We start from the raw sequence: 25,249 nt of genomic DNA, 5'->3' as shown, positions 1-25,249 counted from the left end.
ATGAAATGTCAAGAATAGGCAAATTCATAGAGACAGAAAGTAGACTAAAGATTATCAGAGGTTGTGGTGGGTAGGCATTATTGCTGAATGGTTAGAGTTTCTGTTTAAGGTGCTGGAAAAGTTTTGGCAACAGATAGTGGTGATGGATGCACAGCATCGTAAATATGATGAATTCCACTGAATTGTATACTTAAATGTGGTTAAACTGTAAATTTTATTATACCTATTTTACCACAGTTTAAAAGAACTCAGTTTCTAGAAAAAATTTACCTCTTAAATTTTGCAGTTCTGTGTAGCTAGTAGTTTATATAATTTTGTACATACATTTTGTATAAATAGCTAAAATGTAGGGATTACAAAAACCTGCTTCAGTTATATGGCTGTTGGATTGTTAGGTATTTTCCTTAAAGATGGTCCATGTTGCTTTTGGAGAAGAGAATATTGAACCATTAGCCGAGTTTGTGATGTCTAAAGTTAAGCCAGAATGCTGGTGCTGTTAAAATCTAGGAGTCCGGGAATTCATTAAAACTCTAATCATGGCATGGTAGCTCATCCCTGTAATCCCAGCTACTCAGGAGGCTGAGGCAGGAGAATCGCTAGAACCCAGCAGGTGGAGGTTGCAGTGAGCCAAGATTGCGCCACTGCACTGGAGCCTGAGCAACAGAGTGAGACTCCATCTCAAAAAACAAAACAAAGCAAAACAAAACCTCTGATCAAGACTTACAGATTTTCCAGTTCTTCCTTTTTCTTTTTTTTTGAGATGGAGGTTCGCTCTTGTTACCCAGGCTGGAGTGCAATGGTGTGATCTCGGCTCACCGCAACCTCCGCCTCCTGGGTTCAGGCAATTCTCCTGCCTCAGCCTCCTGAATAGCTGGGATTACAGGCGCGCACCACCATGCCCAGCTAATTTTTGTATTTTTAGCAGAGATGGGGTTTCACCTCGTTGACCAGGATGGTCTCGATCTCTTGACCTCGTGATCCACCCGCTTCAGCCTCCCAAAGTGCTGGGATTATATAGGCGTGAGCCACTGCGCCCGGCCCCAAAGATAAAGTATTTTTAATTTTGTGGCTTCTTTTTGCGGAAAATTGCTTTCCTTAATGGAGACAGTAGCCATGTTTTGGTATATACTTAGTTATAATTCCTTATTTCCAATTCTAAAATCTGAAAACTCTGAACTGAACATTTCTCCCCCTGAGTTTAGCACAGGCTCATTTAGTGTGAGTATTCGTATGTTTCACTGTAGAAATATTTATGTGTTTGAATACAGCTTGCTGCCCCGTGTCAAGCTGGAGTAATATTCAATATATTTTTCATGTACTGTATTACCTTTGTAAAATCTGGAAAGTTCTCCATTCCATCCAAGACCCATATGGTCCCAGGCATGTTGGGTAAGGGGTATAGACCTCTATCAAGATTTGAACTAGTAAAGGAAGGTGATATGATGTTCTCCCAACACCCTTATTTTGCTATTATTTCTATAAGGTTTTTTTTTTTTAACCTTAAATATTGTTGTGAGATAAAAGTAAATTTATAATATGCAGCTATAAGTTTTTTAGTCCTCCAATGTTAAAAAAAGAATGGTAATATTTTAACTTTCATTAAAAGGTATCCTTTTGAGACTACAATGTGCTGCACCAAGTGGGAATCAGTGATTCATTTCTTATATATAGGTAGTGTTTGGTGAAATCACTTGCCCAGTTGTATTAGTTTCTTCCGTTAAAAAAAGATGAATATTTTAAAGAAAGCTTTAGCAGGAATAAATAATGGATGTAAATGTAACGTGAAATATAGAAGGTATTTTCAAAATCCTAATTGGAAATTTGAGATTTTGTCAAAAACAGGTTCTAGTCTGATAGAAAACAACATATCATATAGGTTTTTGCAGGACATATGTTTTCTGCTTCTAGGGCTGGATAGCAGCATCTTTCTGTAAGGGCCAAATGGGCTCTGAAATGCCTTTCCTTAGATTCTGCAAAATGTGTTTGACTAGTTTTCTATGAAAAAATTCAGGTTCCATTCAGTGATAGGAACCAGCGCATCATAAAAATTCTTGGCACAAATATAATTATAGTAATATTTAATATAATTATAGTAATATTTTAAGTATATTAGTATAATTAAGCTATAATTGTATAATTGTACTATAGTATAATTATAATTAATATAGTAATATTTACTTTTTATAAGCTTGAAAAAGTATAGTAAGTAAAATTATGAGGCAACAAATGTTTATCTCTAGGTAGAATATTTAAACATTTAATTATTTCTTGGTGGTTAGTTTTCTCTCTTAAAGTACTGGATACTGGCCATTATTTACATATTTTAAACATCAGGGTTTAAGAAATGAATTTACTATAATTTACTATACATGGCAATTGCCTTTAGTATTAATTGAAATGAACAGTTATCCATTCCTGAACTAGAATATTCCATCCTAATTTGATTTTTAAGTCCTATATTTTGTTTTTCTAGTTATTTTAATTGCCACTTCTGCATTGAACTCTGCTATTTTAAGATGCTGTTGTTGTACTGCTTCTAGAAGCAATGTTCCCCCTAATTTATGCTTCTAATATACTGTGATTTGGAGTAAAAATAACAAAGCTTAGGGTTTTTTTTTTTTGTATTTGTTTTTTAATAATAAAAGTAGGTTTAGTTCAGAGCTTGATGGACTCTCCTGTAAGCACTTTTGTACTCATATTTTTATCATTGACTTTGGTTGCATCAAGAGTGTTTTTGTCCACTTTTTCATTCTTTGTTGGCTCATACTGTTAAGCTTTATATATGAATACAGTATTATTATAGTACCAAATAATTTCCCAAAGTCACTGGAGGACTATGGTCCACCTTTTTTTTGAGACAGGGTCTCACTCTCTTGCCCAGGCTGGAGTGCCGTGTGGTGCAATCATGACTCACTGCAGCTTGGACCTCCTGGACTCAAGCAACTCTCCCACCTCAGCCTGCTGAGTAGCTGGGACCACAGGCACATGCCATGATGCCTGGCTAATTTTTGTATTTTTTATTGATGCTTGGTGTTTCACCATGTTGCCCAGGCTGATCTTGAACTCCTGGGCTCTACCCTCAGGCCTCCCAAAGTAATCTACCCTCAAGCCTCCCAAAGTACTGGGATTACAGGCATGAGTCATTGGGCCTGGCCTGGGGCCATGTTTTTTGTTTTGAAGTTACAACACATTATAAATGATAAATAAGTAACAGGGTCTGGATTCTAACCTAGGTGTTCTGTCTCCAAAGCCTATGGTCTAACTCTTCTGTGATGTTGGGTGTTTAGGTTGCATCCAATTTTCCCTTTTATAAATGATGCTGACACAGAATCATTCTGCACTGTAACTTTTGCTTTATGCCAGGTTGGTAGCAGATCCTGCTGGTAGTCATCTAAGAAGAAAGTATTTGGTAACAAGCAGTGTACGATACTAATACTCCTTAATTTACTGCAGTTATTGATGAACTGCTCTAGTTAATGTGGAGGTAAATGTGTGTTGTATTCTTTGTCTGGATAGTTTGTGAGAATTGAATTACTATGTTTCTTTGATTCTAAAATTCACATATTTCTACTTTTACAATTCCTAAAATCATCATAATGTTTTTGTAGCCAGTGTGTACAATTAATGTGGCTGTGTGTGTTTCCCTCTCTTTTCCTTCCTTTCTTTTCTTTTCTTTTTTTTAGACAGAGTCTTGCTCTGTTGCCCAAGTTGGAGCACAGTGACATGATCTCAGCTCACTGCAGCCTCCACCTCCTAGGTTCAAGCGATTCTCCTGTTGCAGCCTCCCAAATAGCTGGGACTATAGGCATGCACCACCACAGCTGAATAATTTTTGTATTTTTAGTAGAGACAGTGTTTCACCATGTTGGCCAGGCTGCCTTCCAACTCCTGACCTCAAGTGTTATGTGGCCCTTTGCCTCTCAAAGTGCTGGGATTACAGGCATGAGCCACTGCACCTGGCCTCCTTCCTTTCTTTCTCCTGAAAAGTTGTTTTAAAATCCCTGACACATTGTTATATTTGTGGTGCCTTAGAATCAATGGAATACAGTCTTGTACACTAGCTTAAGGTAACTGAGGATAAGAAAGATTTAATAAGACGTTTCATTTTACAGACATTCAGTCCCCTGATGCTGAATATGTAGATTTGCTTCTTAATCCTGAGCGCTACACCGGTTACAAGGGACCAGATGCTTGGAAAATATGGAATGTCATCTATGAAGAAAACTGTTTTAAGTATGTGTCATTTTCATTTAGAAAAATTCCTGTAAGATGTGGTGATTTCTTTTTATAAACAGAATCATAATGATTTAAAATTAAAAATCAAATTCACTTTGTTAAAAGATGTATTTCTACAAGAAAACATGACTATTCATTAATCCAGTTTCCTTCTGGGGAAATATATAGATGTGAGTTTCCACAAATTTTTCCTTTTTTTTTTTTTTTTTAAGAGTTAGAGGAGTATTAGACCTTTATGGAAGTATTGTAGGTACTTGACAAATGTTCCTTGAGTAGATTACAGGATCTTATTTTATAGATGAGATAACCTAGAGCTGGAGAGGTTTGCTTCATTTTCCAAGATCACATGGTTAGTGACAGTGTAGAGAAAAGAATATATAACTCTTAAATTCTCTTTTTGGTGCTCTGTACTCCCCTTTCTGTGGCTTTGGTTGTTTTACAGTTAAATTGATTTCAGAGAACAATTATAATAGGTAACATTTTTGAGCGCTCACTCTATTCTAGGCATTGTGGTAAGCATGTTACATACATTTTCTCCTTTAGTCCTTGCAGTACCCTGTGTTGCAGTCATCACTGTTTCATAGACAGAGAAACAGAGGGATTAAATGATTGGTTCAGTGTCAACTAGTAAGTGAAGAGCCCACTTTGTACTGGGTAACCATTACGCTGGAGGCAGTTGCTGGTCACGGGGTCTGAGAAATGCTTCAAGTTACTCACATGTAAGCCTTGAGGCGCTAAACAGTGCACTTACTTGTTTTTGGAAAGAATGTATGTGCGAGCATGTTGTGCTGTAGAGTTCTGGGAAAATCTTTAGGGTTCCCAAATACGGGGATAATATTATATATTTCACTTTTTATAAGTCAAACATAAATATGAGATCAGTAATTATGCTTAAACCAATAAAATGTCATACTGTGGTTTTTTTTCTTTTTGACTTGAAGAATTTCTCCAATTTGGAAAGTAGATAGTTTTTCTTAATTACTTATTTCTGTCATATATTTTATCTATCTTCTTACTAGAAATGTTTGATTTACTGACTTAATGATTTACTTTAAAGGTTTTTTTTTTTTTTTTTTTTTTGGGATAGAGTCTTTGTCGCTCAGGCTGGAGTGCAGTGACGTCATCTCTGCCTCCCAGGTTCAAGTGATTCTCCTGCCTCTGCCTCCCGAGTAGCTGGGACTACAGGCACGCGCCATCACGCCTGGCTCATTTTTGTATTTTTAGTGGGGACAGGGTTTCACCATGTTGGTCAGGCTGTTCTTGACTCCTGACCTCAGGTGATCCACCCACCTTGGCCTCCAAAGTGCTGGGATTACAGGCGTGAGCCACTGCACCTGGCCCTGTTGTTGTTATTTTTAATGTGAATTAAGAATCCATGAAGCATTTGTTAGATTTGTATTAGTTTTGTAGTCATTTTCATGCTAATTAGTATCCTGATTCTCATGGTTTCTAATATAAACAATGTATAAGGGGCTAAGTTAATCATATGGTGTATTTTAAAATATAGCTTACATATTCTGTTCTCAAAATGTCTTCAGTTATGCAAATTTTTTAAATGAATGTTAAAACAATCCTTAAGTTTACTAATAATCTAATGCATATTTATTTTGGGATTTAAAAGCACTTTAATGACATATTAATTCTCCAGAAAATTTATATTTTTTCCTACTGAACAAACAACTTTATTTAAATTGTAACAAACTTAGCCACAGGGCAAATTGATGTGTCTAAAGATTACCTAAGTGGAAAATAATCTGCACTATTTAAAAAAAATTTTTTTTTTAATTTTAATGCTTATATTATTTTTTGCTTGTCTTTCAATTGGGATACACTTTGTGCCATACATGCACATATACATAGATATGTATATATAATACATATAAAAACATGGGAGTGACTCTAGAAGAGCTTGGCTGATACTCTCTCTTCTTTTGTTTAAAGAAGTGATTAGCAAATGACCTGCTGGCTGCCTCAGTGGGAAAAGATCAGGAACTATTATCAGTAAAACAAATAGCCACCTTCCCTTAAAGCAATGAGAGGAAACTAAATATTTTGTAATCTCAATAAAACAATTTGATTTTGGATATTAAGCAACTTTCTGAGATAACATCACTTAAATATAACATGATTGGTAATGTATTTGTGTTTACATTTTTAATTCTTTTTGTTTCTAGGCCACAGACAATTAAAAGACCTTTAAATCCTTTGGCTTCTGGTCAAGGTAAGTTACTTATTTGCATTCTTATATTATTTATCAGCTAGGGAACTTTGATTCGAAGGAAGGGGAGGCAAGATAAATGGCAGTAATAGTTGAGGTCATATAATCCACAGTCCTGTTTCCATACAAGTTATGCTTCACCCTTGCAGAGATTGGTGCTTGAAATATTTGTACTTCAGTAAGGAGTATTTTTATAATGAAGTTCATGGCATTAGGTTATCAAAAAATAAAGATTAGGGTATATATTTATTCTTCTACATATTTTTGCAGATACACTATGTCCGTTTTTAAAAATTTTTACTCATCTCAGAGATAAATATATAAAACTCACAAATTTTTTCTAAAACTTGAAATTACTGCATATATTGGGAGTTTGATTTCAACTTTACATGTCTTTAAACTGTAATAACATTTTTAATACTCTATTTTCACTCAAGGGCTGGTTCAAATGCTGCTTTTTCCATAAAACGTTCCCTGGTCCTTATACCCAGAAGTAATTTCTTCTTCCTCATGAAGTAATCTTATGCATGTGTTTGTAGTTTTTTTTGGGGGGTGGGGAGGTGGGGGTGGGTGGAGTTTCACTCTTTGTTGCCTAGGCTGGAGTGCAGTGTCACGGTCTTGGCTCACTGCAACCTCTGCCTCCCAGGTTCAAGTGGTTCTTCTGTCTCAGCCTCCCGAGTAGCTGGGATTACAGGCACCCACTACCATGTCTGGCTAATTTTTGTATTTTTAGTAGAGACAGTGTTTCACCATGTTGGCTGGGCTGGTCTTGAACTCCTGACCTCAGGTAATCCTCTGGCCTCGGCCTTCCAAAGTGCTGGGAACAGGTGTGAGCCACCACACCTGGCTGTGTTTGTATTTTTAATTCTTTTGTTTTCCTCTTGCGGCCTTTTCCACTGTGTAGCATTATTTTATTATTATTTGTATATCTATATATCTATTGATTTACCCCTGTACTCTGAACGTATGGGTAATATGTATCTGTTTTATCTCTCAATATAGAGCCTGACACATCATAGATGGAGTAGTTTGTTAGATACATGATCACTGAAAATTGCTCTCCTCATTGAATGATCTTGTCTACGATAGTGAAGTTGGTTGTTCTTTCAGCAAATGATTATCCACCATTTACTATGTGCTAGGCACTGTGTAGATGCTAGAGGGAATGTAAAATTAAAATGTACAAAAACTCTGCCCAGTCTGTAATATGAAGAATGGTTTGTTGAGTAAGCCATTTTAGTGTATAATTTCAGACTTTTTCTTTAGAAATTATATATCCTTATTCTCTTCAAATATGTGCTTATTGATAAAATCTTTAATGTACTTTTAGCAAAAGTGCTTAGTTCTCATTTTAAAAATTTATTTGAAAAGATGCTTATCTCAAATAATTAATACATATAAATTTCCTCCTAGAAGGAGATGAGAGTGTGTCATTCCCTAAATTCTGGGAGGTTTCTCTTAGATTAGAAATGAAAAAAATCTTTAAATAAGGCTTTTGGGTTTATACAGTCACTACATGTGGTGACTCGGTGGAAGCCATTGATTTAATATCAGATGAAATGCAAATTAATAGAAAAGAGGGGATCATTATGAATTCACATTATGATTTGATAAAGTAATTAACCGCATCACTTACCATAAAGATACATAGGAACAATTTAAATGTTTATCATTAGGGAACTGGTTAAATGACTTATGGTATAGTCACATAGTAGAAAATAGCCATTATAAATGTTGCTGTAAATTTGTATTCATTTAAATGAAAAATGACCAATAACATAGTGAGGAAAAGCAGGTATCAAAATAATATGTGTAATACATTTTTATAAAAACATAACTAATATATCTATAAACAAAAAAGATAACTCACTAAAATGTAAATAGTATTTATCTTTGGGCTGGGCAATTATGAATAATTTTTTGTCATCTTTTTTTAAAACATGTATTTGCAATTATTATATATTTCTTTAATAAACTGATGGCATTAAAAAAGTGGGCAAAATTTTAAGACAAGTTTTCAGTGGTAAGTAAGCAGTTGCATACAAATCACTGTATTATGTATAATCTGAATCTTATAAATAGCCTGTGAAAATATTCTGAACTGAGGTTAAATATTATAAGGCCAGGCTGGAGGTTTCAAAGCAATAATAAAAATCTTTAACAGAAACTATATTATAGTTTTAGGATAAGTAAATGTAGAAAAACTCTCTGCCAGTGAAATAAACATAGGTCCTTCAGATATTGAAGAGTAATCTTAGGTGATGGATTACTTTTTTCTCTCCTGTCAGGCTATATTAAATCTTACGTGAGCTGAACCTCCTAATGCACACTCATAGAGACAACACCATTTAGTCAAATCAGGCATAATTCATATCACCACCAGATAAAGTTGCAGTCACGAATGTCTCACTTTCAGATTTTACTTGTGTGAGTGAACTGTTGGACTAAAACTAACCATTATTAAATTCTTGTTTTTATGAAAGTGTAGTATTATAAAAAGGATACTGGAAGTTTATTTTAATAAGCATTTTGTTTTGCTTTTCAGGGAAAAGTGAAGGTAAGTACAATTTCTTTATTATATATTACATATATGAATTTGTTTATAGATTCAGATGTTTATTATGGCAAACTTCCCACCTCTAAAAATCAGAAGAACTTAATTTTTACTTATTTATCTAAAAGTCTGGAGGTACTAGCACAGGGTAAGGGAAAGTGACATTTTGTGTCTGGGTTCAGGTGTTAGAAACAGCGTGCCTCAGCCTCTGATCATTCATTTGCACGTTTTACCCCCTGAATGTGGAAGCATGTCCACTCTCCACCTCCCCTATTGCCTCAGGCCAGGGAAACGTCCTCTGTCTTTTACTGGTTGAACTCTAGGATCTGCTGGGTTTCATGTAGGAAGGTTCTGGGCATGATGAGTGTTGATTCCAGAGCTGGCTTCTAAGGTTGATGCTGACTCGTGGATGTAGGTGTCATTGCCAGGTCTAACTAACGCTAACAATTTCAACATACTTTAGCTTGATTTTGTCTTTTTGCTTTAAGGGTGAAATTGAAATGACTTTTGTTATTCTAAAGACCATATTCTCAACAATATGAAAAGACTTAATGACGCTTAGCTTTAGTCTATCTAGGTGCAATTGCTAAAATGTGAAGTATCACTTTTCTTTCCCTCAAAATCCTCTGTTTTCCTAGCATAATTCTTATGAATTGCTTTTGGATTGTGTCTAAATAACAGAGTACTAAAGTCCGATAACATTGCTATTTTATTATCATACTTTATATTATAGTAACTGTAGCAGCTAAATAAAATGCTGACTCAGACCTGTTTGGAAGAGAAATTGTTTAGTAGTGAGATTATTTTTCCAAAGATGTCTCATATTTGCTACTGGTACATGTGATTCTATAATTTTCAGTTTTGAGTAACCTTATTCTACCTTGGGCATCAACCTAGTTCTATGCTATATTCTAGCCACATTAGAGGAGGCTACTATGATTTTTCAATTCTATTTGAAGACCTCTTATTAGCAGAAAAAAGATCGTTAACCTGTGGGAACCATCCTTAAAGAGACTGTCTTATTTATAAGTATTGATTTCAGCCAAATATCAAAGGGTTATTCCTAACAGCTATCATATTAAATGATTGTTTTGACCACACTCAGGTCAACTTGAGATTAGGTACTTCAGGATTATAATATTGAACTGATTCCTGGCAGGGCACAGTAGCTGACGCCTATAATCCCAGCACTTTGGGAGGCTAAGGCAGGCTGATCACTTGAGGCCAGGAGTTTGAGACCAGCCTGGCCAACATGGTGAAACCCTGTCTCTACTAAAAAAAACAAAAATTAGCTGGGTGGGGTGGCACATGCCTGTGATTTCAGCTATGCAGGAAGCTGAGGCAGGAGGATCACTTGAACTTGGGAGGTAGAAGTTACAGTGAGCCGAGATGGAGCCACTGCCCTCCAGCCTGGGTAACAGAGTCAGACTCTGTTTTAAAAAAAAAAAAAAAAGACACACACACATACACACACACACACACACTCTCACACTCTGAACTGAAAATTTCACTGGAAGCCTTGGTCCAGTATTGTCTCCAACTCCCTAACTCATGATCAAAAACTTGAAAAAAAGAACCCTGAAAATTTTCATAAGGAAATAAATCCCTTGTAATCCCACCATCCCCAGATAATTAATAACTCTGTGCCACTCTTCTAAGCAATTTACAAATAGGATTTCATTTAATTTTTTCAACAATTCTAGGGAGTATTATTCCTGTCTCCATTTTATAGATGAAGAGAGGTTCAGCAACTTGACTAAAATAATATGATTTGTAAGTAGCAGAGTTAAGATTTAAATCAGGCAGTTTGACTCCAGGAAGCATACCCTTCGTTACTACCAGATATGCTTCTCTGCTAACATTTTGATATTTATGTTTTACATATATAAATAGTTTTGTCCAACACTTGTCAGCATTAAAGATTATCATATTTTTATCTTATTAGGTAGGTAATAGTCATATATCTTTTGTTTTCATTTGCATTTTTTATTGCCCATAAGCCCAAACAATTTTTTTTTTTTTTTTTGATATGGAGTCTCACTCTGTCACCCACGCTGGAGTGCAGTGGCACGATTTCGGCTCACTGCAACCTCTGCCTCGTGGGTTCAAGCAATTCTCCTGCCTCAGCCTTCCGAGTAGCTTGGACTACAGGCATGTACCACCATGGCTGGCTAAGTTTTGTATTTTTAGTAGAGACGGGGTTTCACCACGTTGGCTGAGATGGTCTCGATCTCTTGACCTCGTGATCCTCCTGCCTTGGCTCCCAAAGTGATGAAATCACAGGCGTGTGCCACTGCGCCTGCCCAACAATTTTTGTCTGTTATCATTTGTACTTTTTCCTTTGTGAATTTTAAAATTCATATTATTTGCCTCTTTTCAAGTGGGCATTTTAGCATTTTTATTTAGTTTATGAGCTTTTTATATATTTAGGATCTTATCCCTTTGTTGTATTTACAACACACATTTACCCTGTTTGTGGTTTGTATTTTACTTTTGTTTATGAAGTGTTCTGACAAATAGATGTTTTGAGTTTTTATGTAGCCCAATTTATTGCTTATTCCCGCTGCCATTCCTTCCATTACTTTTATGCTTATTTGGTTCATTTTTAACATTACTGTAAGCGACTTTAGCAAAAAACACTGTACAGTGTTTATCATCTCTGTAGCAAATGCATACATGAATCTTTACAGTTATAATAATTTTGTATGCCTTTTCTATAATATTTCAAGTAAACATTTTTATGTATTGGCTATGTTCTGCATTCTTGTTTTCATAGTTGGATGTTATTTGACCATGTTAACCAGTTAGTTAGCATTCTGTCATGTTACTTTCATTATTATATTTGTAGAATTGCTAGGCATTAAATATATCGACAATGATCTTATTAGGTCATAAGAATATAAGCGATATTTGGTTTTTGTAACATTTCTCTGAATTGCTCTTTTGAAATAGTGAATGGCATGTAATATTAGCTAAATACGTATAGTACCCCTCCGATACTATCTTATTTTAATTTTTTTCTAATTTAAAAAACATGTAATGAATCCTTAATTTTCATAGCATCAGTTGTTATCAAGGCTAAATATTTTCCCGTTCTTTTTTTTTTTTTGAGACGGAGTTTCACTCTGTCTCCAGGCTGGAGTGCAGTGGCCTGATCTCTCTCACTGCAACCTCTGCCTCCCGGATTCAAGCCATTCTCCTGCGTCAGCCTCCCGAGTAGCTGGGACTACAGGCATGTGCCACCATGTCCAGCTAATTTTTTTGTAATTTTAGTAGAGACACGATTTCACCATGTTGACCAGGATGGTCTTTATCTCCTGACCTCGTGATCCACCCACCTCAGCCTCCCAAAGTGCTGGGATTACAGATGTGAGCCACCGTGCCCTGCCATATTTTTCCATTCTTGATTGATTTACTATTTAAATTCTGTATTTTGACCTCATGTAAAACACTTTAACCAGAAAGTTATGAGACTGGGTCTACCTAAGGCAATGCTAAAGCTTTTTAAAGACTGAGTAGCAGACTGGTACTTAACTGAATCCATACCACAAACTTTTCTTCTTCATTTTGAGAAATTGCGTTTAAGACTTGGACTGTTAGGTTAAACAATCTTTAAATTGCTGTTTGCCACAAATTTGCTATAATGGTTTAAAACTTTTGAAAAACTTGTATTTTGGCATTTTTCCAGTCTTATGAGTTATTTTTCTTTTGATTTCAGAGAACACTTTTTACAGTTGGCTAGAAGGTAATTAGAAACTTTAAAATACATTTCAATGATTTTTTTTTCCTCATGAGATTAATTTATGTCTACAAGATGCACATATGAAATTTTATTTCTAAGTCTCTGCTTTTTCTTAGGCCTCTGTGTAGAAAAAAGAGCATTCTACAGACTTATATCTGGCCTGCATGCAAGCATTAATGTGCATTTGAGTGCAAGGTATCTTTTACAAGGTATGCGACATTTGCTTTCATTCACTTTACCACTCTTAATTTTAGATATTCTTAAAATTTTCCTGGCATTGACCCGAATGGGAAAAGATTGACCTGATTGAGTATTAGGCAGTAAAAACTCACTCTTAAATGGTACTAATCAGAAAGGTGGGAACTGTAGATACAGTTGAACAGTTCAACATATTATTAGCTCTCTTCACTTTCTTTTAAGACGTTGCTCAGAATTGTACATATCACTTTGGAAATATTCTTTTGTTTTCTTGTAGAAATTTAAATAGCTCCTAACAGCACAGTTTGCTGTTTGATAAGCATTATTGTATCAAAACCTTTTCATTTGTGTGTCAGTATCAGGCCTGGAGTTTAAATGGGTAAAAGCCTTTCCTGCTGCTGTTTGTGCTTTAATACTATTGAAAATGAGACTGTGGTTGATTTTCATCAGTACCATATTTCTTCTGGAATTAAAATATTACAACTCTGGGAAACAAAATATAGAAACTTCCATTTTATTTATTGATTGATTACTTGATTGATTGAGACAGGGTCTATTGCCCAGTCTAGCATGCAGTGGCCAGACTTAGCCTGGGAGGGTTCTTGGCTTTGCCCAGGAAAATGTTTGAAGGCCAGCTGGTGGCGGCAGGGTACAGCAGCAGCAGAGGTACTGCCCCTCATGGAGCAGAGCTGCCCTATAGGCAGTGTGCCCAGAGCAGCAGCTCATAGGCAGTTTTGCAGTCATATTTATAGTCTCCTCTTTATTATATGCAAATTATGAGGCAGATTATGGAGAAATTTCTAGAAAAAGGGTAGTAACTTCTGGGTCACTGCTATGGAAAGGGGTGGTAACTAATGCATGTTGCCATGGGAATGAGAAACTGACATGGCACACTGGTGGGTGTGCTTTATGGAAAGCTGTTTCCACCCCCTCCCTGTTTTAGCTAGTTTTCAGTTTGGTCCAGTGTCCTGAGTCCCACCTCCTGAGCCAAGTCCTACCTCCTACCTTATGACTACAGAAGCATGCCAGCATGCCCAGCTGATTTTTTTTTTGTATTTTTTGTAGAGATGAGGTTTGGCCTTGACCTACCAAAGTGCTGGGATTACAGACGTGAGCCACCGTGCCTGGCCTAAACTCATTAGTAATTTTAGATTGTCATTTCAAATTGTGTATTCCGGTTTTATGAATATGTTTATATTCAGAAGTTTTATTTTTATTTTTATTATCTTTTTTCATCTTTAAAAAAGGAAATTTTATTATTTTCCATTACATGAATTAACCTGGAGGGCATTATATTTTTTGAAATGAGCCAGGCACAAAGATGATTATTTCATGATTTCACTTACAAAGGCATTCTAAAAAACTTAATCTTATTGAAATAGAGAGTGAAGTGGTGAGCACCAGACCCCAAGATATTTAGGAGAAAGGAGGGTTTGAAAAGATGTTGATCAAAAAATACATAATTATAGTTAATAGAATAAGTTCAGGAGATTTTTTTGTATAGCATAGTGACTGTAAATCAAAATAATGTATTTGTAGTTTTGAAAAATGCTGACAATGTCACGTGCTCTTGCCACAACATTAACTATATGTAAGGTAATTACCTAGAATTAAGTATTTGACAATGTATATATACTTCCAAACATTATGTTTTACAGAATAAATACAGATTTATTTATTACAGATGGTAATGGTATGAATGACAGTAAAAGGGTAGGTGTAGCTTACGGCCTTATGACTGGCCACTCTGTGAACACAATAAACAAGTTTTGCATAAAAAAAAAAAACAGAAAATGGTTTAATCTAAAAGTTGCAATGATCTCCAAAATTTTTCCAGAGAAAATGATCAGGAAGTTGACTACAGTTAGGTGACCAAGAATATACACTGTAGGCTGACCTTCACCCACTAAAAAAAATCACATAAAATAAGAGTGAGAAATTCCTCTGAGTTGTATTATCAATATGCAAAAGAAATATTATTCCAAATTTCACTTCGACAGAGATCATTTTATTATTTTGCAACCTTTAACATTTTCACTTAAAAGATTCTGCATGGAAACATATGTTGTGCTGTAAGTGTATCATGGAACATTAAATTTAAAATTCTTCACTTTCCATTAACTCTCCTAATAATTTAATTTCTGAGATGTATTTTCTAGCCAATTTTATATGTGTCACACTTTGTGTAAGAATTTAATAAAATTTTTCTTTTACAAACAGAGAAAAACAATGCTAAGTTATTTAATCCTCTCACCTGTGGAAAGTGTATGCCTTTTTCTTAATTAACTGATCTGAAAGTTAAATTGATAAGCAAAGTCTCTAATTAAAATCAATTTTTGAGTGCATTAGAAATACCAGCTTTCTCATCAGAACCTACAAGTACCATGTAAAATGACATGGCATGAAGACACCAGGGAGAAAACTGTAGCCATCACATAGAAAAAGAAGAAGGGTTGTGATGAATACACAGTTAGAAGACACATGATAAGACAAAAAAATACTAAGGATAATTAGGAAATAAAAGAAACAATTTCTCTTTAAATTCAGCAAGATTTAGCTGTGCAGCATGGAAAAATGTTATCTCCACATGAAGAATTAATCTTACTTTTTCACTATTGATATTTTCCATCTCTGACTTGAACTTACAAACTAAGTCTAGCAGGAATATTTATGGCTTATTATGGAGCATCTGCTACACAGCAAGCACTGTCATGTTTGTTTGCCACATTTATATATAAAAAACATCTCCATGACTTACAAGGCATCCCTAGTTCTTACTTGAACAAATTGGCTCAATAAATATATAAATTTACTTATGTCAATTATAATGAGAACAAAATAAGTAAAAAAAAAAAAAGGCTTATGTAAAATTCTACAATTAAAAGAACAAATGGAATGTCCTAATTAAATAAAATATAATACACAATTTTGGAAGTACATCTAAAAATTGTTTTGTGTACACTAGTAAATTTTATAAAAATCATTCTTATTAGTCATGACCAGCTCACATAATGAATACCTCATAAACTATAAAAGAAAAAAATTATAAGAGACAAGAAAATTATAGGTCTAGCATGAGTACCAAGCAAGGAAAAACAGAAAATTTTTATGGGGAGATTCTGAATCATAAGTCAGAAGATTTTACAGTAATGAATGCAATCAAAAGCAGAGTATAGATTTGCTTTCAGCATTTTTGAGGTTTTCAGTTTTCTAGTAAATTAGTCACCTTATTAAAATATATCCTTTGTTCCAATATTGCTCTATTCTTCTGAAAATAGGTACAAACTGATACTCACACAAACACACTTACTCTATCATTTTCTTGCACCTGAGCTTTATTTTTAGAATAATGTATGTGCATAGCTAACTGTATGTAAATCAAAACTAAAATTCTGTATGTTTGCAGGCAGAGAGACGACATGTTCAAAGAAAAATACATAACAATTTTTATTTTAAATTTTAGAGCAGAACTCAGAATTTTAAGACTCAGGATTTTATTTATACTTGTAGATAATTTTTATTATACCCATAAAAACAACCCTGTAGTCAATAGCAACTTAATTGTACATCTTAAAGTAACTAAAAGTGTAGAATTGGTTAGTAATACAAAATATAAATGCTAGAGGTGATGAAAACTTCATTTTTCCTGATGTGATTAATACATAAATTATATGCCTGTATCAAAATATGCCATATGTGGCATAAATAGATACTATGTACCCACAAAAATTAAGAATTATTTCTATTATTAGTAAGACTTGCTTTCTCAGTAAAACATTGAATTCATTTTAAGGATGGGTTCTAGAAAATAAAATATTAATATAAAACTATTAAAGGCTAAATTCTGAAAAAGCATTTTCTTGGTGGTTATTATTATATAATTTAAAATGCAAAATGAAATTAACTTCTACAGGCATGAATAATCTGCTTAAAGTAAAAATTACTTAATTATCAAATTCAGTTTTTAATACTTAATTCTTCTTCCTTCTTAGAGACCTGGTTAGAAAAGAAATGGGGACACAACATTACAGAATTTCAACAGCGATTTGATGGAATTTTGACTGAAGGAGAAGGTCCAAGAAGGCTTAAGAACTTGTACTTTCTCTACTTAATAGAACTAAGGGCTTTATCCAAAGTGTTACCATTCTTCGAGCGCTCAGATTTTCAGCTCTTTACTGGAAATAAAATTCAGGATGAGGAAAACAAAATGTTACTTCTGGAAATACTTCATGAAATCAAGTAAATTATATATTAGAATTTATACATTAATAGAAGAGTGAGGGGGAATGTACAAGATAAGTTTTTTTTTTTTTTTTTTTTGAGATGTCCAGGCTGGAGTGCAGTGGCAGGATCATGGCTCACTGCAGCCTTGTTCTCCTGGGCTCAAGCAGTCCTCCCATGTCAGCCCAAGTAGCTGGGACTATATGTGCAAACCACTACGCCAGGCTAATTTTTGTGTTTTTTGTAGAGATGGGGTTTTGCCATGTTGCCTAGGATTGTCTTGAACTCCTGGGCTCAAGTGATCCACCTACCTTGGCCTCCCAAAGTCCTGGGATTATAGGCACAGGCCACTGTGCGCTGCCTCAATTTTTTAAATATTCATTTAGAGAAAGGAAGACGATTTAGAACATAATTAAAAGTTAATTTTGCTTGTAGGTCTTTTCGAATTGAATTTTGCTTTTGTTTTTATTTTGACGTGGGTACTGAAAGGCACACATTTTTAGTTTTAAGAGCCATTCTTTCATTATTTAATACTTCTATTATTTTCATGTTTATTTGAACAAATTGGACCTGGGGTCAAATTTCTATCTTATACAATTAGAATCTAGATTTGAGGTTTGAGGATAAGAATTTGTTTTGGGACATCGGAGTGTTGGTTTTACTATGTTTTTTCCTCTTTATTTATCACGATCAGTAAAATGTTGTATTAGTAGGACTTTTAATATTTATAACACATGAAAATAAATATTCTCTGTTTTAAAATGCAGGTCATTTCCTTTGCATTTTGATGAAAATTCATTTTTTGCTGGGGATAAAAAGGAAGCACACAAACTAAAGGTAATTATTTTATACTTAATTGTTAGATACAGACTGATTAACATTTATGCAGATATGAATATAAACCCATATATATAGTACTCATAGAAGTAGAGAGTAGACTAGGTACGGTGGCTCAGGCCTCTAATCCCAGCACTTTGGGAGGCAGAGGTGGGAGGATTGCTTAAGTCCAGGAGTTCAAGACCAGCATGGGCAACATTGTGTGAAACCCTGTCTTTAATTAACAAAAAAAAGAAGTAGAGAGTAGAATGATGATTACCGCAGGCTGGGAGTGGAGGGTGGATGGGGAAAAAGGGGATGTTGATCCTCGGGTACAAAGTTTCAGTTAAGGGGAATAAGATATAGTGATTTACTGCATATAATGGTAACTATGGTAATGCAATGTATATTGCAAAATTGCCGAAAGTGTAGATTTAAAGGTTTCCACTATATGAAAAATGATTATGTATGTGAGGTGATGGATTTGTTAATTAGTCTGATTTAATCACTTCACATTGTACAAACTTACATTAAACATCACATTTGTATCCATAAACATAGGCAGTTTTTGTTAATTAAAAAATAAACATATTTATACCTAACAGTAAATCTTGATATACATCTTGAAATTATAGGAAAAATCAGTCATAATCTTTCTTTTCCTCAAAAAAAATCAAGTTGAAAGGCAGGTGCCACTTCAGGTCTATTTTGCATTATATTCAAAGTAACAGCTGCTATCTGTATATTGCTACACTTTCTAGATGTCTTTCCCATTGATGATCTCATGTAATAAATAGAGGTAATAAAGGGAATGGATCCATTGCATGAGTAGCATAGTAGTCTATGTTTTGCTGAAGAAAATTCTCAAGATGATATTGGTTAAATTAAAAGATTCTTGTTAGTGGGAGAAGGTACAGTGTGATGTTTTGTCATTCATCTTTTTTTATTGTTATTGAGATGGGATCTCACTCTGTCACCCAGGCTGGAGTGCAGTGATACGATCATGGCTCACTGCTACCCTGACATTCTGTGCCCAAGCAATCCTCCTGCTTCAGCTTTCTGAGTAGCTGGGACCACAGGCATGTACCACCATGCCTGGCTAATTTTTTTTTTTTTTTTTAAGTAGAGACGGGGTCTTGCTATGTTACTCGGGCTGGTCTTGAACTCCTGGGCTCAAGTGGTCCTCCCACCTCAGCCTTCCAAAGTGCTAGGATTACAGGTGTGAGCCATTGCACCCCCTGCCATTCATCTTATTCACTGGGAATTAATGACAGTTGTGATTACCAGTGTGCAGTTGGGGAAAGAACAGATTCGATACCCCACAGAATGGGGTCTGGTCATTTCCTTGCCTCTTAATAGGGTCTAACCTCAGGCAAGACTATCTCTGAGTATGAATTTGCCTCATAATACTAGAAATATCAAACATTATCAGAAAGATTTATTACACACTATGCAGAGCATGATATTTTGTCATTAAAAGGAAAGAGAACTTCCGCTCTCAAGGGATTTCCAGAGAGGGTCAAGTAAAATTATATTACTCTGGTAAGTAAAGGCAGGTGGCCCTCAGAACTACATATAAATACACACACACATACATACACACACACATGAAATCATATATGTATATCACAGAATCTTTGTAGAGTAATATTGGGTAGTTTTTTAAACGTAGGTTTAAAAGTAGTACCTCTTGCTTGGATGTTATCTGGTCATAAAAAAGTAGTAAAAATAAATAAAAGTGGCCAGGCGCGGTGGCTCACGCCTTTAATCCCAGCACTTTGGGAGGCCGAGGCGGGTGGATCACGAGGTCAAGAGATCGAGACCATCCTGGTCAACATGGTGAAACCCCGTCTCTACTAATACAAAAAATTAGCTGAGCATGGTGGTGCGTGCCTGTAGTCCCAGCTACTCAGGAGGCTGAGGCAGGAGAATTGCCTGAACCCAGGAGGCGGAGGTTGCGGTGAGCCGAGATTGTGCCATTGCACTCCAGCCTGGGTAACAAGAGCGAAACTCCGTCTCAAAAAAAAAAATAAATAAATAAATAAATAAATAAATAAAAGTACCTCTTACTGAATAGGTACTGAAACACAAGATAGAGAATATTAAGATATGGTAACAATTAACATTAATAATTTGGGCTTTGTCTTAATAAAGATACTAGCCATGATAGATATACACACATATATAGAGAGATTTCTATATATATCTGTGTCTGATTTCATATATTATTATATATATATGTATTTTTGTCGTTTTAGGAGATAAAGTCTTATTTTGTCACCAAAGTTGAAATGCAGAGGCACGATCATAGCTCACTGCAGCCTGTAACTCCTCGTTTCAAGCCATCTTTCCACCTCAGCCTCCTGAGTAGCTAGAACTACTGGCTAGCACCACCATGTCCTGCTTTTAAAATTTTTCGTTGAGTCGGGGGCGGGGGGGCGTCTCACTATGTTGCCCAGGCTGGTTTTGAACTCTTGGCCTCAAATAATCCTCCTGTCTTAGCCTCCCAGAGTGCTAGGAGTACAGGTGTGAGGCACCACCACACCCAGCCTGATTTCATCAAAATATTTACAAAAATCTTCCTCTGCTTCTTATTCTTTCTTTCTGTAATGAAGGAACCTGATTTTTTGCACTCAGTTTTTTTGCTGTTAGATAATAGTTATTCTTGACTTCCCATCTACCTCCTACTTGAAGCATTCTTGCTACAAATACATACCTCAGTGCTTATATAATCTGCCTAAACAGCTTCCAGGAACTAGAAAGTGAGGGGGAAGATGCTGTAATAAGACTTCTTTTTTCCTACTATTTTCAATATGTTCCTTTTTTTTAAAGTTTACTTGCTGCTTTATTGGAAAGTGTTCTGGCATCAGCTCTTTTTAAATTGTGCAGATTAGAAATATTTCTCAGTGTTTTAATTTGATCAAAACTCAAACACTCACCTTTAATGTTCTATGAAGTCTAGGTGGAGAGTCTTTATGTAACAGAATTTTTCTGAATCTTTTACAGAAAAGATGTGAAAAACAAAACATGCTAATATCAGAGATTTACTTTTTTAAAAAGTAGTTTCTGGTAAATGTGGATTTGAACAGTCATACATCAATTTTTAAAATCTCATCTTGTTTCCGTAATACCCTATCAACGTATGGTTAGAAATAGAGGACTTGCATGAAGGATAATTATTCAGCATTCAATTCAAATAGAATAGGATCTCATTTGAAGACTTATAAAGTATTTGAGAATTTGGGCGAGAATTGGTCAGTTGGTTTCACTGAATATAAATCACAGCATGCTTGATCATTCATTCTGTTGACTGGCTGTAATTTAAAGTAATGACCTAAAACTGTATGTCTAAAGCAGGAAAATCTGTAAGTGATTTAGGTTCTGGTTATTTTAAGGACCATACATTTTTCCAATCTGAGATAATTCGGGGATATACTCAGGTTATTGTACATGATTGTTATTTGTGGAAGTCACAAGGATTTTCTCCCGTAAAATCCTTACTAATTTTTACTAATTTGATCTAGTAAATTTCTAGCTTATTAATTTGGCCCTCGCATATTAGGTTCACTTAAGCAGAAGATGCATGCTCTTTGATGTGCTTGGTTTTAATCTTACAACGTTAATTTGGCTATTGTAAGCAGCCATGCCTGTCCTCTGTACATGTCATACAAAGACTTACTCAAGAGCTGTCACATTTAAGTATTTGAATTAATGTAGAATCAAACATTGAAATTAGATAGTGTCTACAAAAGCAAGCACACTCTTTTAGAACAGAGGCTTCCAACTCTCACAGGTATGAGAGTCTCTTATACTCAGAAACTTTCAAGGCCTCTTCTCATGACAGAGTATTTTTAGTATCTGTTGATTTTGAAAATATAATTGCCAAAAAGCCATCATGCATTTAGTAACACTTTTAAAGTAAAAGTTGGTTTTATTATCATAACATTTCTATCCATTTGGAAATTTGTAGTGCATTTGTGGGAGCTGTTTATTCTGTCTGTATGCAGTCTTGTCTCCATGTGGATTTTGTAGATCCTAATTCTTAAGTCTTCTAGAAGTCAACAGCTCATAGGATGGGAACATGTTTTTTAGAGTAATTTTATTACTCTGTTACTATTGTTAAAAGTATTATTTTTCTGTAAGTTTTGGTCAAAGCTCTAGTTTAAAGGAAACCTAAAATCAAATCACAGAATCTTTGTAGAGTAATATTATTGGTTAGTTTTTTTTTAAGTAGGTTTAAAATTAGTACCTCTTGCTTGGATGTCATGTGGTCATAAAAATAAAAAAATTAGTAACTCTTACTGAACAGGTACTGAAACCAAGATAGAGATTATTATTAAGATACGGTAACAGTGAACAATTTGGGCTTTGTCTTAATTAATAAGGATATTACATCTGGGATCCTATTAAAAGTCTTTTACATATTACAGCTATTTGAAAGTTACAAGCTGAATAAAACATCTTGGAAAAGTCTGTCTCCACAGCAAATTAAGGTTTGCTTTGAATAGTGAGTTCCAGTCATTGATTTATTCCTATTTTAGATTTGTAGTCCTGTCCTCATCTGGTTGAGCCCACTGTGTGGTTTATCACTTTAAAAAAAGAAAAAATACAGGCCAGGCACAGTGGCTCATGACTGTCATCCTGGCAATTTGGGAGGCCGAGGCAGGTGGATCACGAGGTCAGAATTCAAGACTAGCCCTTGCCAAGATGGTGAAACCCTGTCTCTACTAAAAATACAAAAATTAGCCAGACATGGTGACAGATGCCTGTAATCCCAACTACTCTGGAGGCTGAGGCAGAGAATTGCTTGAACCAGCATGGGCAACAGTGAGACTCTGTCTCAAAAAAAAAAAACAAAAAACTATGTGTTCCCTAAATTATAGGCCAATTTGTATAATGGATCTTCTATCTGAGATGTATGTCAAATTTCCTGCTAAGAATACTGTAAGCGTGGGATTCTTCTCTTTATCCAGGACAGGAGTCACTTGGAGGATCAATTGGTAATTTCCACTGGAGTAAAAGAAGGATGTGTTCTTGGCTTCCCTTCTTTTTACATATTCCTTAAGGACATATACCACATTTAGATCAGCTGGATGCATGTCACCCTATTATAAATGATACAATATTCTAAGGTTCATGGATGTATATGTATGTATTAAAAGCATAAAAACAAAAAGGGAACAATAAATGCCAAATGTAGTGTAGTGGTAGAGGGGATGGGATATGGTACTTGAGAGATAACTTGAGGGCCTTCAATGGTACTTCTGACGTTTTTTTCTAAAACTTGATAATGGATACATGGCGTTCACTATATTTTGTATATTTTTGCATGTTAATAGTAATATTAATATTAACAAAAGAAGATATGGTTTTTTACCTGATTCATACCAGAAAGAAGGGCTGTAGTTGAACTGTTAAGAAACGAAAGGATTTTTTTTTTCCTTTCCATTTTTGCCTTCTTCCCTCCCTCCTTCCCTTCCTTCATTCCTTTTGGTAAATGATGCCCTCTAACCCTGCCTCACCCTCCTTTCTCCACCTGTTGACGTATAGTTAATCACCTACAATGGACACCTTGACAAAGTTACTTTGTATATTTTTGCAGATAGTTTAGCTTTGGAGTCAGGGGGAGCTGGGTTCTAAGTTTTTTGTTTACTAGATTTGGGAATTTAGGCAAGTTACCTAAAAACTCTGAATCTTATTTTTTTTTACATTCATTAGGTGCAGATTATAATAATACCTACTTTTGGATTTGCTGTGAAGATTAAATGAGATTGTATATGTAATGATGCTGGTTTTTAGAATCAATGAATGTTCTCCTTTTTGGTACCCTATAGTACCTTGTACAGTGTTAGGCACATAGAAGGCACTCAGAAAATATTAATTGACTGTATATTACATCTTAATAAAATTTTGTTACATTGTTTTCAGGAGGACTTTCGACTGCATTTTAGAAATATTTCAAGAATCATGGATTGTGTTGGTTGTTTTAAATGTCGTCTGTGGGGAAAGCTTCAGGTAAGCAAATCTAGCCATTCCTATTTCTCATTTACCCTTTGCATGAATAATTTTCTAATTTTTCTTTTTTTCTTATTTCTGTTATAGACTCAGGGTTTGGGCACTGCTCTGAAGATCTTGTTTTCAGAGAAATTGATAGCAAATATGCCAGAAAGTGGACCCAGTTATGAATTCCATCTAACCAGACAAGAAATAGTATCATTATTCAATGCATTTGGAAGGTTAGTTTGAATGTTCTGAAATTGCTTCTGCTAGCCAAGTAAGTCTAAAGCAACATATATGCTCTCAGAAAAAACCTGGGTAAGGAATATCTTTTTCATTTTATTTAAATTAATTAATTAATTAATTAATTTATTTATTTTTGAGACAGAGTCTTGCTCTGTAGCCCAAGCTGCAGTGCAGTGGTGTGATCTCAGTTTACTGCAACCTCTACCTTCTGAGTTCAAGCAATTCTCCCACCTCAGCTTCCCGGATAGCTGGGATTACAGGTGCATGACACCATGCCTGGCTAATTTTTTAATTTATATTTAGTAGAGATAGGGTTTCACCATGTTGACTAGGCTGGTCTTGAACTCCTGACCTCAGGTGATCTGCCAGCCTCGACCTCCCAAAGTGCTGGATTACAGGCATGAGCCACCGTGCCCAGCCAGGAATATTCTTTCTAAAGAAACCATTTCATTACAGAATTACAGGATATTATGAAATAACTCAAGTATGTAGACATATACAATTAGTACATGATGTTCTTTATTTTCATCTATTTTATGATCATAATTAGGGCTGGGCACGGTGGCTCATGCCTGTAATCCTAGCACTTTGGGAGGCCGAGGCAGGTGTATCATTTGAGGCCAAGAGTTCGAGACCAGCCTGGCCAACTCTACTGAAAATACAAAAGTTAGCCAGGTGTGGTGGAGCATGCTGTATTTCAGTATTCATCTTATGGAATTTCTACATTAAAAATTGTTTAAAAGCAGATTTTGTTTTTTGCTATCCAATTATTTTTGTGATGGTGCTAGAAAAATCATGTTTAATATAGGTGTACATGTGAATCTCTGTTAATTCACCATTATATCAAAAGGTTAATAACTCTTTTAAAAATAATTTCCCATAAAATGATTAAAGAAAAGCATGAAATAAGGAATTTACATTAAAATATTTAAGTATAGATGCATTTCCTTATGCCCTATCATGCAAAAAATGCTGAGATTTATAAAAATTAACTTTTTTTAAAGGACAACATTTCCTCATT

At 35.0% G+C, this 25,249-nt stretch overlaps 1 protein-coding gene across 2 annotated transcripts in view; it reads left to right on the top strand.

The window, feature by feature from the left end:
• Positions 1 to 25,249, top strand: part of ERO1A (endoplasmic reticulum oxidoreductase 1 alpha) — a 57,941-nt gene that overhangs the window by 27,957 nt on the left and 4,735 nt on the right. Inside the window, exons 7-15 of one of the 2 annotated variants that reach the window (XM_064365872.1) lie at positions 4,113 to 4,233; positions 6,411 to 6,457; positions 9,000 to 9,011; positions 12,727 to 12,753; positions 12,867 to 12,959; positions 16,941 to 17,187; positions 17,937 to 18,006; positions 23,914 to 24,000; positions 24,088 to 24,221. In XM_064365872.1, the coding sequence (XP_064221942.1) occupies positions 4,113 to 4,233; positions 6,411 to 6,457; positions 9,000 to 9,011; positions 12,727 to 12,753; positions 12,867 to 12,959; positions 16,941 to 17,187; positions 17,937 to 18,006; positions 23,914 to 24,000; positions 24,088 to 24,221 (838 nt within the window). The remainder of the gene's footprint in view (positions 1 to 4,112; positions 4,234 to 6,410; positions 6,458 to 8,999; positions 9,012 to 12,726; positions 12,754 to 12,866; positions 12,960 to 16,940; positions 17,188 to 17,936; positions 18,007 to 23,913; positions 24,001 to 24,087; positions 24,222 to 25,249) is intronic. The other variant, XM_064365873.1, reaches the window with a different exon arrangement.

This window comes from Aotus nancymaae, unplaced genomic scaffold, assembly GCF_030222135.1.
Source record: "Aotus nancymaae isolate 86718 unplaced genomic scaffold, 86718_ANA_hifiasm-v0.15.2.pri h1tg000062l, whole genome shotgun sequence".
Taxonomy (NCBI): Eukaryota; Metazoa; Chordata; class Mammalia; order Primates; family Aotidae; genus Aotus; species Aotus nancymaae.
The sequence above is the reverse complement of the archived record's forward strand: the minus strand, read 5'-3'. Positions and strand labels throughout refer to the sequence as shown.